Genomic DNA, 13,799 nt, shown 5'->3' with positions numbered 1-13,799 from the left:
TCTCCTCCTCCCTGTAGGCTGTCTCCTCTTCCCTGTAGGCTGTCTCTTCTTCCCTGTAGGATGTCTCCTCTTCCCTGTAGGATGTCTCCTCCTCCCTGTAGGATGTCTCCTCCTCCCTGTAGGATGTCACCTCCTACCTGTAGGATGTCTCCTCCCTGTAGGCTGTCTCCTCCTCCCTGTAGGCTGTCTCCTCCCTGTAGGCTGTCTCCTCCCTGTAGGATGTCTCCTCCCTGTAGGCTGTCTCCTCCTCCCTGTAGGATGTCTCCTCCTCCCTGTAGGATGTCTCATCCCCCCTGTAGGATGTCTCCTCCCTGTAGGATGTCTCCTCCTCCCTGTAGGCTGTCTCCTCCCTGTAGGCTGTCTCCTCCCTGTAGGCTGTCTCCTCCCTGTAGGCTGTCACATCCTCCCTTTAGGATGTCTCCTCCTCCCTGTAGGATGTATCCTCCTCCCTGTAGGATGTCTCCTCCTCCCTGTAGGATGTCTCCTCCCTGTAGGATGTCTCCTCCTCCCTGTAGGATGTCTCCTCCTCCCTGTAGGATGTCTCCTCCTCCCTGTAGGATGTCTCCTCCTCCCTGTAGGCTGTCTCCTCCCTGTAGGATGTCTCCTCCTCCCCGTAGGCTGTCTCCTCCCTGTAGGATGTCTCCTCCTCCCTGTAGGATGTCTCCTCCTCCCTGTAGGATGTCTCCTCCCTGTAGGATGTATCCTCCCTGTAGGCTGTCTCCACCCTGTAGGATGTCTCCTCCCTGTAGGATGTCTCCTCCTCCCTGTAGGATGTCTCCTCCTCCCTGTAGGATGTCTCCTCCTCCCTGTAGGATGTCTCCTCCCTGTAGGATGTCTCCTCCTCCCTGTTAGATGTCTCCTCCTCCCTGTAGGCTGTCTCCTCCCTGTTGGATGTCTCCTCCCTGTTGGATGTCTCCTCCCTGTTGGATGTCTCCTCCCTGTAGGCTGTCTCCTCCCTGTAGGCTGTCTCCTCCCTGTAGGCTGTCTCCTCCTCCCTGTAGGCTGTCTCCTCCCTGTAGGATGTCTCCTCCCTGTAGGATGTCTCCTCCCTGTAGGATGTCTCCTCCTCCCTGTAGGATGTCTCCTCCTCCCTGTAGGATGTCTCCTCCCTGTAGGATGTCTCCTCCTCCCTGTAGGATGTCTCCTCCTCCCTGTAGGATGTCTCCTCCTCCCTGTAGGCTGAGCTATAGTCAATGAACATCATTCTTACATACGTATTCCTCTTGTCCAGATGGGTTAGGGCAGTGTGCAGTGTGATTCCGATTGCATCGTCTGTGGATCTATTTGTGCGGTAAGCAAATTGAAGTGGGTCTACGGTGGCTGGTAAGGTACAGGTGATATGATCCTTAACTAGCCTCTCAAAGCACTTCATGATGGCAGAAGTGAGTTCTACTGGGCGACAGTCATTTAGTTCCATTACATTTGCTTTCTTGGGTACAGGAACATTGGTGGACATCTTGAAGCAAGTGTTGACAGCAAATGTTTTCTTAATTTTTTATTGAACCTTTATTTAACTAGGCAAATCATGTCAAGAACAAATTCTTATTTACAATGACGGCCAAAAGGCAAAAGGCCTCCTGTTGGGGACGGGGACTGGGATTAAAAATACAAATGAATTAATTATATAAAAATACAAGACAAATCACACGATTAGCAAGACAACACAACACTACATAAAGAGAGAACTACAACAGCACAAAGGCCAAGAAGGTAGAGACAACATTAAATCACGCAAAGCAGCCACAACTGTCAGTAAGAGTGTCCATGATTGAGTCTTTGAATGAAGAGATTGAGATAAAACTGTCCAGTTTGAATGTTTGTTGCAGCTCGTTCCAGTCGCTAGCTGCAGTGAACTGAAAAGAGGAGCGACACAGGGATGTGTGTGCTTTGGAGACCTTTAACAGAATGTGACTGGCAGAACGAGTGTTGTATGTGGAGGATAAGGACTGCAGTAGATATCTCAGATAGGGGGGAGGGAGGTCTAAGAGGGTTTTATAAATAAGCATCAACCAGTGTGTCTTGCGACGGGTATACAGAGATGACCAGTTTACAGAGGAGTATAGAGTGCAGTGATGTGTCCTATGAGGAGCATTGGTGGCAAATCTGATGGCCGAATGGTAAAGAACATCTAGCCGGTCGAGAGCACCCTAACCTGCCGATCAATAAATTATGTCTCCGTAATCTAGCATGGGTAGGATGGTTATCTGAATCAGGGTTAGTTTGGCAGCTGGGCTGAAAGAGGAGTGATTTACGATAGAGGAAACCAAGTCTAGATTTAACTTTAGTCTGCAGCTTTGATATGTGCTGAGAGAAGGACAGTGTACCGTCTTGCCATACTCCCAAGTACTTGTATGAGGTTACCTCAAGCTCTAAACCCTCAGAGGTAGTAATCACACCTGTGGGGAGAGAGGCATTCTTCTTACCAAACCACATAACCTTTGTTTTGGAGGTGTTCAGGGCAGAGAAAGCTTGTAAGACATTTTTGTTGTAGAGTATTTATCAAAATCTGGGGAGGGACCAGCTGAGTATATGACTGTATCATCTGCAAATAAATGGATGAGAGAGCTTCCTACTGCCTGAGCTATGTTGTTGATGTAAATTGAGAAGAGCGTGGGACCTAGGACCGAACCTTGGGGTACACAATTGGTGACAGGCAGTGGCTGAGACAGCAGATGTTCTGCTGATACAAGAATGTATCAAAAGCTTTGGCCAAGTCAATAAAAATAGCAGCACAGAACCCTAGGATAAGTTCAATTGCCCCGGGGGTTACGTTTCAGGAAATTCTTGGTCTTAATGCTAGTGAGTGATATCTAATATCTGGCTGTATGTAATAATAACACAAAAAACATTCTAGGCTAATAATGTAAGAAATAACACACAAACAAACAAAATACTGCAAAGCTGCTTAGGAGCTAGAAGCAGAGCTGCCAAATATAGGCTATGCAATTGCATGATAAACAGAGTGATGGCCTCTATTAAAATGAGGAGGATCCCATCAGCTTTCTATAGACTACTATATGTATTTCTCAACTCTCCTAATATTAAGCACATTGCTTCTCTTTACAACAGGAGTATATCTGGCTGAAAACGAACCAAGAGAAAACGTCCTCCATTCTCTATTTAAATAGATGACATGTATTTCCCCCCCTGTTTCGGTGCATGATAATGATGTATTCTCAACCAAAATACATTTCACACATATATTATGTATTATCTGAAAAGACAATATTAAATCAAGAATAGTCTGATGGGTGACAATATTAGGCTATCACGTGTGAGTGATATATTATCACTTATGAATAATGCCCAGCCTGTGTGCAGTACGGCAAGAAACGCACACCTTTTCATAGTGACATGTTTAAATCATAGTATCACACCTCATGTAGCCTAGCCCATAGTCCTATAAGGTTAGTATCACACCTCATGTAGCCTAGCCCATAGTCCTATAAGGTTAGTATCACACCTCATGTAGCCTAGCCCATAGTCCTGTAAGGTTAGTATCACACCTCATGTAGCCTAGCCCATAGTCCTATAAGGTTAGTATCACACCTCATGTAGCCTAGCCCATAGTCCTATAAGGTTAGTATCACACCTCATGTAGCCTAGCCCATAGTCCTATAAGGTTAGTATCACACCTCATGTAGCCTAGCCCATAGTCCTATAAGGTTAGTATCACACCTCATGTAGCCTAGCCCATAGTCCTATAAGGTTAGTATCACACCTCATGTAGCCTAGCCCATAGTCCTATAAGGTTAGTATCACACCTCATGTAGCCTAGCCCATAGTCCTATAAGGTTAGTATCACACCTCATGTAGCCTAGCCCATAGTCCTATAAGGTTAGTATCACACCTCATGTAGCCTAGCCCATAGTCCTATAAGGTTAGTATCACACCTCATGTAGCCTAGCCCATAGTCCTATAAGGTTAGTATCACACCTCATGTAGCCTAGCCCATAGTCCTATAAGGTTAGTATCACACCTCATGTAGCCTAGCCCATAGTCCTATAAGGTTAGTATCACACCTCATGTAGCCTAGCCCATAGTCCTATAAGGTTAGTATCACACCTCATGTAGCCTATCCCATAGTCCTATAAGGTTAGTATCACACCTCATGTAGCCTAGCACATAGTCCTATAAGGTTAGTGTCACACCTCATGTAGCCTAGCCCATAGTCCTATAAGGTTAGTATCACACCTCATGTAGCCTAGCCCATAGTCCTATAAGGTTAGTATCACACCACATGTAGCCTAGCCCATAGTCCTATAAGGTTAGTATCACACCTCATGTAGCCTAGCCCATAGTCCTATAAGGTTAGTATCACACCTCATGTAGCCTAGCCCATAGTCCTATAAGGTTAGTATCACACCTCATGTAGCCTAGCCCATAGTCCTATAAGGTTAGTATCACACCTCATGTAGCCTAGCCCATAGTCCTATATGTTTTAATTAGGATTGCATGACACATCATGTAGCCTAGCCCATAGTCCTGTAAGGTTAGTATCACACCTCATGTAGCCTAGCCCATAGTCCTATAAGGTTAGTATCACACCTCATGTAGCCTAGCCCATAGTCCTATATGTTTTAATTAGGATTGTATGACACCTCATGTAGCCCAGCCCATAGTCCTGTATGGTTAGTATCATACCTCATGTAGCCTAGCCCATAGTCCTATAAGGTTAGTATCACACCTCATGTATTCTAGTCCATACTCCTATAAGGGTAGTATCACACCTCATGTAGTCTCGTCAATAGTCCTATAAGGTTAGTATCACACCTCATGTAGCCTAGCCCATAGTCCTATAAGGTTAGTATCACACCTCATGTAGCCTAGCCCATAGTCCTATAAGGTTAGCATCACACCTCATGTAGCCTAGCCCATAGTCCTATAAGGTTAGTATCACACCTCATGTAGCCTAGCCCATAGTCCTATATGTTTTAATAAGGTTAGTATCACACCTCATGTAGCCTAGCCCATAGTCCTATATGTTTTAATTAGGATTGTATGACACCTCATGTAGCCCAGCCCATAGTCCTGTAAGGTTAGTATCACACCTCATGTAGCCTAGCCCATAGTCCTATAAGGTTAGTATCACACCTCATGTAGCCTAGCCCATAGTCCTATAAGGTTAGTATCACACCTCATGTAGCCTAGCCCATAGTCCTATATGTTTTAATTAGGATTGTATCACACCTCATGTAGCCTAGCCCATAGTCCTATATGTTTTAATTAGGATTGTATGACACCTCATGTAGCCTAGCCCATAGTCCTGTAAGGTTAGTATCACACCTCATGTAGCCTAGCCCATAGTCCTATATGTTTTAGCCCATGTTTTAATTACGTTTGTATCACACCTCATGTAGCCTAGTCCATAGGCCTATATGTTTTAATTAGGTTTGTATCACAACTAAAGTGGCCAAATAACTTCTTAAAATGAATCCCCTTTACAACAGGTGTAACATACGTAGCACATGAGGTTCAAGTTGGAGGAAGATAATGTTCACTAGAAGAATGTACCTTTGTAACAAAGCATTACTTTGTGGTCACTTTAGAGAGTGGCGTTTTCCCGCTAATGGAACATTTCGTGTTTATAGCCTACTGCTGTGTGGGCATTGCTTTGCTTATAATGTGAAGAAATAGCCTAATACTTTATCAACATTTTAAGCTAAATGTTCTGATCTGTTGTGTCAGCCACATTGCTTGCAAAAGTTGTATTAATTTGGGATCTATCCCACAACTGGCCCAGACTATGTTTGGAATAATTATTTCTCACACAGAATAGAATTGGTCAACTTTTGTACTATGGGGATAGTAGATTGACATAGGCTAGTGCTTTTGCTGTTTGTTAGGCCTACTCATCTTGTTGGCTGACGAAAAGTAAATGTGGACAGTTCTTCCAATATCTTCAATATGCACCTCTGAATTGGATAAGGACATGTGCAGTTGTGTCCCCGATGTGTCTGTCTTCACTTGTAGCCTGTGAGAAAGACCTGATCACCTGACAGAGCCATTTGAGTGAGTGGTGTTTGGAGCATGCAGCAGGGAGAAGGAAATGTTCACTATTAGATTCTGCCCAAGTGTACAACGACCATTGCCTGCAAAAAGTATGGATTTGTTTTAGGGGGCATTGCGGACACACAAAGGGGATGCTGGGGGGAAATTTGAGGCATTATCAAGTGCTTGTCATATTGTGAATGAGAGACTGATGAAGTGTGTGCAGCGTGCACAAAAAAGAGCTCATGCCTTTCATGGTCATCATTAGAGTCGCATCATGCAGTCTTAGAATGTATAAAAAACATAAACATATAGCCCAACATTTGTATCACAACTAAAGTTGCATAAATAACTTTAAATTAAATATATAGTAGTACCTCATTCTTTGTTAACTGCTCAACACAGAATAGCCACATGTGCGCACTCCCTCAAATCTTTTGGAGAAAATATCCTTTCTATTTTCTATCTGCTTTGATCAATTGTATTCTTCATACTATAAAATAATATAAAATAATGCTACAGAATTCTAAGCAAGTCTTGTCTGCTAAATGAACTAGTGTAGCCCACAGCCATTTGGCATAGCCAGATCAGGACCTAGCATAAGGACAACTCAGAGTATGCTCCACAGAGGAACTCTGGAGCTTTGTGACTATAGGGTTCTCCCTGACCAAGGCCCTTTGGTACCGGCCAGGCAGTTCTAAGAAGAGTCTTGGAGGTTCCAAAATTATTCCAGTTAAGAATGATGAATGATGGAGGCCATTGTGTTCTTGGGGACCTTCAATGCTGCAGACATTTTTTGGTACCCATCCCCAGATCTGTGCCTCGACACAATCCTGTCTCAGAGCATAATGGACAATTTCTTCGACCTCATGGCTTGGTTTTGCTCTGACATGCACTGTCAACTGTGGGATCTTTTATAGACAGGTGTGTGCCTTTCCAAATCATGTCCAATCAATTGAATTTACCACAGTTGGTCTCCAATCAAGTTGTATCAACATCTCAAGGATGATCAATGAAAACAGGATGCACCTGAGTTTCATAGCAAAGGGTCTGAATACTGGACACCATATGTGAATTGAATGTCCCCCATCTATCTTCAGAGTTCGTTCTGTTAGGTGACCTAAACTGGGATATGCTTAACCCCGGCCGTCCTACAATCTAAGCTAGATGCCCTCAATCTCACACAAATCATCCAGGAACCCACCAGGTACAACCCTAAATCCGTAAACATGGGCACTCTCATAGATATTATCCTGACCAACTTGCCCTCCAAATACACCTCTGCTGTTTTCAATCAGGATCTCAGCGACCACTGCCTCATTGCCTGCATCCGTTATGGGTCCACGGTCAAACAACCACCCCTCATCACTGTCAAACGCTCCCTAAAAAACTTCTGCGAGCAGGCCTTTCTAATCGATCTGGCCCAGGTATCCTGGAAGGATATTGACCTCCCCCTGTCAGTTGAGGATGCCTGGTTGTCCTTTAAAAGGAATTTCCTCACCATCTTAGATAAGCATGCCCCTTTCAAAAAATTTAGAACTAAGAACAGACATAGCCCTTGGTTCACTTCAGACCTGAATGCACTCGACCAGCACAAAAACATCCTGAATGCTGCCACGGTCATCCCCCTCTTCAAAGGGGGAGACACTCTAGACCCAAACTGACACTCTAGACCCAAACTGTTACATCCATCCTGTCCTGCCTTTCTAAAGTCTTCGAAAGCCAAGTCTTCGAAAGCCAAGTGAACAAACAGATCACTGACCATTTCAAATCCCACCGTACATTCTCTGCTGTGCAATCCGGATTCCGGGCTGGTCACGGGTGCACCTCAGCCACGCTCAAGGTACTAAACGATATCATAACCGCCATCAATAAAAGACAGTACTGTACAGCCGTCTTCATCGACCTGGCCAAGGCTTTCGACTCTGTCAATCACCGTATTCTTATCGGCAGACTCAACAGCCTTGGTTTCTCAATGACTGCCTCGCCTGATTCACCATCTACTTCTCAGATAGAGTTCAGTGTGTCAAATCGGAGGGCCTGTTGTCCTGGCCTCTGGCAGACTCTATGGGGGTACCACAGGGTTCAATTCTCGGGCCGACTCTTTTCTCTGTATATATCAATGATGTCGCTCTTGCTGCGGGTGATTCCTTGATCCACCTCTATGCAGCCGACACCATTCTGTATACAACTGGCCCTTCTTTGGACACTGTGTTAACAAACCTCCAAACGAGCTTCAATGCCATACAACTCTCCTTCTGTGGCCTCCAACTGCTCTTAAACGCTAGGAAAACTAAATGCATGCTTTTCAACCGATCGCTGGCCGCACCCGCCTGCCCGACTAGCATCAGCACCCTGGACGGTTCTGACTTAGAATATGTGGACAACTACAAATACCTAGGTGTCTGGCTAAACTGTAAACTCTCCTTCCAGACTCCTATTTAGCATCTCCAATCCAAAAGTAAATCTAGAATCGGCTTCCTATTTCGCAACAAAGCCTCCTTCACTCTCGCTGCCAAACATTCCCTCGTAAAACTGACTATCCTACCAATCCTCGACTTCGGCGAAGTCATTTACAAAATAGCCTCCAACACTCAAACTGGATGCAGTCTATCACAGTACCATCCGTTTTGTAAGCAAAGCCCCATATACCACCCACCACTGCGACCTGTATGCTCTCGTCGGCTGGCCCTCGCTACATATTCGTCGCCAGACCCACTGGCTCCAGGTCATCTATAAGTCTTTGTTAGGAAAAGCTCCTCCTTATCTCAGCTCACAGGTCACCATAGCAACACCCACCCATAGCACTCGCTCCAGCAGGTATATCTCATTGGTCATCTCCAAAGCTAACACCCACTTTGGCTGCCTTTCCTTCCATTTCTCTGCTGCCAATGACTGGAACGAATTGCAAAGATCGCTGAAGTTGGAGACCTATATCTCCCTCTCTAACTTTAAGCATCAGCTATCTGAGCAGCTTACCGATCGCTGCAGCTGTACATAGCCCATCTGTAAATAGCCCACCCAATCTACCTACCTCATCCCCATACTGTTTTTATTTACTTTTTCACTCTTTTGCACACCAGTATTTCTACTTGCACATCATCATCTGCACATCTATGACTTCAGTGTTAATTTGCTAAATTGTAATTACCTCGCTACTATGGCCTATTTATTGCCTTACCACCTTACTCCATTTGCACACACTGTATACATATTTATATACTGTGTTATTGACTGTACTTTTGTTTATCCTATGTGTAACTCTGTGTTGTTTTTTGTCGCACTGCTTTGCCAGGACACAGTAGTAAATGAGAACTTGTTCTCAACTGGCCTACCTGGTTAAATAAAGGTGAGATAAATAAATGAATAAATACTTATGTAAGGTATTTCAGTTTGAGATAATAATTTCGAAAAACCTGTTTTTGCTTTGTCATTATGGCGTATTCTGTGTAGAGGAAATGTTCTTATTTAATCCATTTTAGAATAAGGCTGTTTTGTAACAAAATGTGGCAAAAGTCAACTCATCACACTTTTCCAATCACACAAACATTCGGGCATCATCCCAACACACCTCCCTCCACCTTTTGTTTCTATTTCCACCTTATTGATTCCTAATCTGGGGCTTTTGACTACTTTTATGTTCCAGTTCCTTGTATTTGGGATTTATTACTTCATTAGTTGTCCTTTCCTCCCTTCCTCTAATGCTGCCTTCTATTATAAAAATATAAACTCAACATGAAACAATCTCAAAGATTGTTGTAAGGAAATCAATACATTGAAATACATGAAATAGGCCTTAATATATGGATTTCACTGGGAAGACAGATATGCATCTGGTGGTCACAGATACCTTAAAAACAATTAGGGGTGTGGATCAGAAAACCAGTCAGTATCTGGTGTGGATCAGAAAACCAGTCAGTATCTGGTGTGGATCAGAAAACCAGTCAGTATCTGGTGTGGATCAGAAAACCAAGTCAGTATCTGGTGTGGATCAGAAAACCAGTCAGTATCTGGTGTGGATCAGAAAACCAGTCAGTATCTGGTGTGGATCAGAAAACCAGTCAGTATCTGGTGTGACCGCCATTTGCCTCATGCAGCACGACCCATCTCCTTCGTATAGAGTTGATCAGGCTGTTGATTGTGGCCTGTGGAATGTTGTTCCACTCTGCAGTGGCTGTGCGAAGTTGCTGGATATTGGCAGGAACTGGAAATGCGCTGTCCTACAAATCGATCCAGAGCATCCCAAACATGTCTGGTGAGTATGCAGGCCAAGACATTTTCAGTTTCCAGAAATTGTGTACAGATCCTTGAGACATCGGGCTGTGCATGGCAGCGGATGAATGGCACGACAATGGGCCGTAGGATTTCCTCATGGTATCTTTGTGCATTCAAATTGCAATCGATAAAATGCAACTGTGTTTTCGTTGTCTGTAGCTTATGCCTGCCCATACCAAAACTCCACTGCCACCATGGGACAGTCTGTTCACAACGTTGACATCAGCAAACCGCTCGCCGACACAACGCCATACACGTGGTCTACGGTTGTGAGGCCGTTTGGACGTACCGCCAAATTCTCTAAAACAATGTTGAAGGCGGCTTATGGTAGAGAAATTAACATTAAATTATCTGGCAACAGCTCTGGTGGACATTCTTGCAATCAGCATTCCAATTGCACACTGCCTCAAAACAAAACTGCACATTTTAGAGGGGCCTTTTATTGTCCCCAGCACAAGGTGCACTTGTGTAATGATCATGCTGTTTAATCAGCTTCTTGATATGCCACACCTGTCAGGCGGATGGATTATCTTGTCAAAGGATACATTCTCACTAGCAGGGATCTAAACACATTCGTGCACCACATTTAAAACCTGTTAAGGATATGGCAGACATACGCCCCCTTTGGAGAGATTGGGTACCCCTAGTAAACTGGAAAAAAAATCTGTCAAAAATTGCTAATATATGCAAATAAAAATTATTATTGGATAGAAAACACTCTAAAGATTCTAAAACCGTTGGAATTATGTCTGTAAGTATAGCAGAACTCACAGGGCAGGCATTCTTCCAAACTAGTTTTTGTGGCCATGAAAGTTGGAGCAACTTTGACGTCATGGCCCCCACCCTTCCCAACCAGTTATGATTCTGGGGACACTTTCTATCTCTTCCGCTAGATGTCCTCTTTCAGTAGAGCTTTGAATCGTTCAAATCGTGCGAGAATTGACCCTATGGGAGTGAAATTAGTGCGTGCCACGAGAGAATAGGCTGTGCGTATGGGCGCGAATTGGTCCCAGCCATTCCTTTGTTCCAGCACTCAGGAGAAGGGCAGACGATGGCCGATTGAATTGAAGTTTGTTTTGCGTGTCTAAAACATCATAAAGCTTGCTTCTGCACTTAGTTTGACCTGTTTAGTCGACATATAATATGTAATTTTGAAGTTTTGATGCGCAACTTTTCCGGACCAGAGGACGTTTTGGGTGCATTTCAGCTGATGTTATTAGCAGTAGCTAATACAAAGACGCAAGACTTGAAACCAAACAATGTATTGGGTAAGTATGAAGCCTTCCAGAACATTCTGAACGAAGACCATCGAAGGTAAGGGAATATTTATGCTTAAATCTGTGTTTCTGTTGACTCCAACATTACGTAGAAATGTAGCTTGGAACTGAGCGCTGTCTCAGCATATGGAATAGTGTGCGATTTCTGTAACGTTAAAAATAAATCTAACACAGCGGTTGCATAAAGAAGCAGTGTATCTTTCTAACTATATGTAGAACATGTATATTTAGTCAAAGTTTATGATGTCTATTTACGTTATCTTGCCGCGCTACATAGATATCCTGCGGGCATTTTTGAGTAATTTCTGAACGTGAACTCACTGTAAATGGACATTTATGGATATAAATGGCATATTATTGAAAAAAAAAAAAATGTACTGTGTAACATGTCATAATACTGTCATCTGATGAAGATTTTCAAAAGGTTAGTGAGCGATTTATTTTTTAATCCTGCGTTTGTTGATTGCATGTTTTGGCTATTCAAATGAGCTGTGTCTGGTGGTGGTTTTACATATATATGTGCTATGTTTTCGCCGTAAAACATTTTAGAAATCTGACTTGCTGGCTAGATGAACAAGGTGTTTATCTTTCATTTGAGCTATTGGACTTGTTAATGTGTGGAGGTTAAATATTTTTAAGAATATTTTTGCGTTCCATGCGCCACCGTTTCAGCTGAACGTGGAAGGGTTGATCCCCAATTGGGAACCAATATCGTAGACAGGAAGACAAATAAGCTTTTTGTGCGTATGGAACATTTCTGGGATCTTATATTTCAGCTCAGTAAACCAACACTTTATATGTTGCGTTCATATTTTTGTTTAGTGTACATACATTTAGATAATACCTTATTGTGGTATTACTCTGTAGGCTACGGACCTATTCAAAGCTTCCTTTGGCATCTCAGCATACAATCTGCCTGTAATTATGGACCTCAACCTGCAGGAGGTTTGCTTTTTGTGATTGAGGAAACAGCTGCAAGGTTCTGACAGATGGATGTGTGGTGGTGGAAAGGACACACCCAAAAAACACTCACATCAAACCCCACCCACAAGCTAACCCCACCCACAAGCTAACCCCACCCACAAGCGAACCCCACCCACAAGCCAACCCCACCCACAAGCTAACCCCACCCACAAGCTAACCCCACCCACAAGCTAACCCCACCCACAAGCGAACCCCACCCACAAGCCAACCCCACCCACAAGCTAACCCCACCCACAAGCTAACCCCACCCACAAGCTAACCCCACCCACAAGCCAACTCGCGTTTGGCATCTGTCATGGCTGCCAGCATTTCTTGAGGAGCCCAAAAAACCAATCAGCGCGTGCAGTTCCTCTAACAGAAAATTACCTTCTAAAAACCATGGAAATGAAAAACTATGTTTAAGTGAGAAGTAGGCATTGGTCTGAAGCTGAAGAATCAAGGAAATTCACATGAGCAACACAATGCCTAATCCACCCATGCCCTACCAAGGTTTTCAGCACACAGCTTTGACCAACTACAGTAGCTATGTTGGTCTATTGTACTTCAAACAATGTATATGCAGGTTGCTTAGGCTTCAAACATTCTCAAACAGCCTATTTCATACTCTTATATATCTTATATAGTAGGAATTGAACCTGGCTTGGCATCCTATTTCTTATATAGTGCACTACTTTTGACAAGGGTCCGTAGGGCTTAAAGTACTGCTTTATAGGGCCTTGGTCAAAAGTAGTGCACTATGTAGGGAATAGGGTGCTATTTGGGACGCCTCCTTGGTAAGAACTCTGTATACCTCTGTCGACTAACTTCTGACTACTAATGTCTGATTGGCTGTCTGACTCACCTTGATCCCGCCCATCCTCTGTTCACCCTTAAACTCCTTCCCATTCTTCAGCCAATGGATGGAGGGCGTGGGGTTTCCAGCGGCAGCGCAACGAAATTTGACGGTATTGGCGGCTGGGATAGCGAGGAGCTTCTTCTCCATGCGATCCGGTCTGGTCCAATACGGGCCTTCTGATTGGACAGGAGAGAGAGGAGGGCATGTTAGTCATCGTGGACTGTTTGAGTGTATCAGATTTAACTTCCTGATTAATATAAATAGCCAGATGTTTACACAACACATACACTAGATGCATTATATATACAGCAGTGTGTGGACACCCCTTCAAATTAGTGGATTTCAGCCGCACACGTTGCTGACAGGTGTATAAAATCCAGCACACAGCCATGCAATCCCCATAGACAAACATTGGCAGTAGAATGGCCTTACTGAAG

At 43.9% G+C, this 13,799-nt stretch overlaps 1 protein-coding gene across 4 annotated transcripts in view; it reads right to left on the bottom strand.

Moving 5' to 3' along the window:
- Positions 1-13,799, bottom strand: part of fgfr3 (fibroblast growth factor receptor 3) — a 223,665-nt gene that overhangs the window by 86,389 nt on the left and 123,477 nt on the right. For all 4 annotated transcript variants that reach the window (XM_036962310.1, XM_036962309.1, XM_036962312.1 and 1 more), the window contains exon 5: positions 13,369-13,538. In XM_036962310.1, coding sequence (XP_036818205.1) covers positions 13,369-13,538 — 170 coding nt within the window. The remainder of the gene's footprint in view (positions 1-13,368; positions 13,539-13,799) is intronic.

The sequence above is a fragment of the Oncorhynchus mykiss genome, chromosome 25, assembly GCF_013265735.2.
Source record: "Oncorhynchus mykiss isolate Arlee chromosome 25, USDA_OmykA_1.1, whole genome shotgun sequence".
Classification (NCBI taxonomy): domain Eukaryota; kingdom Metazoa; phylum Chordata; class Actinopteri; order Salmoniformes; family Salmonidae; genus Oncorhynchus; species Oncorhynchus mykiss.
This window is presented reverse-complemented; position numbering and strand designations above follow the sequence as displayed.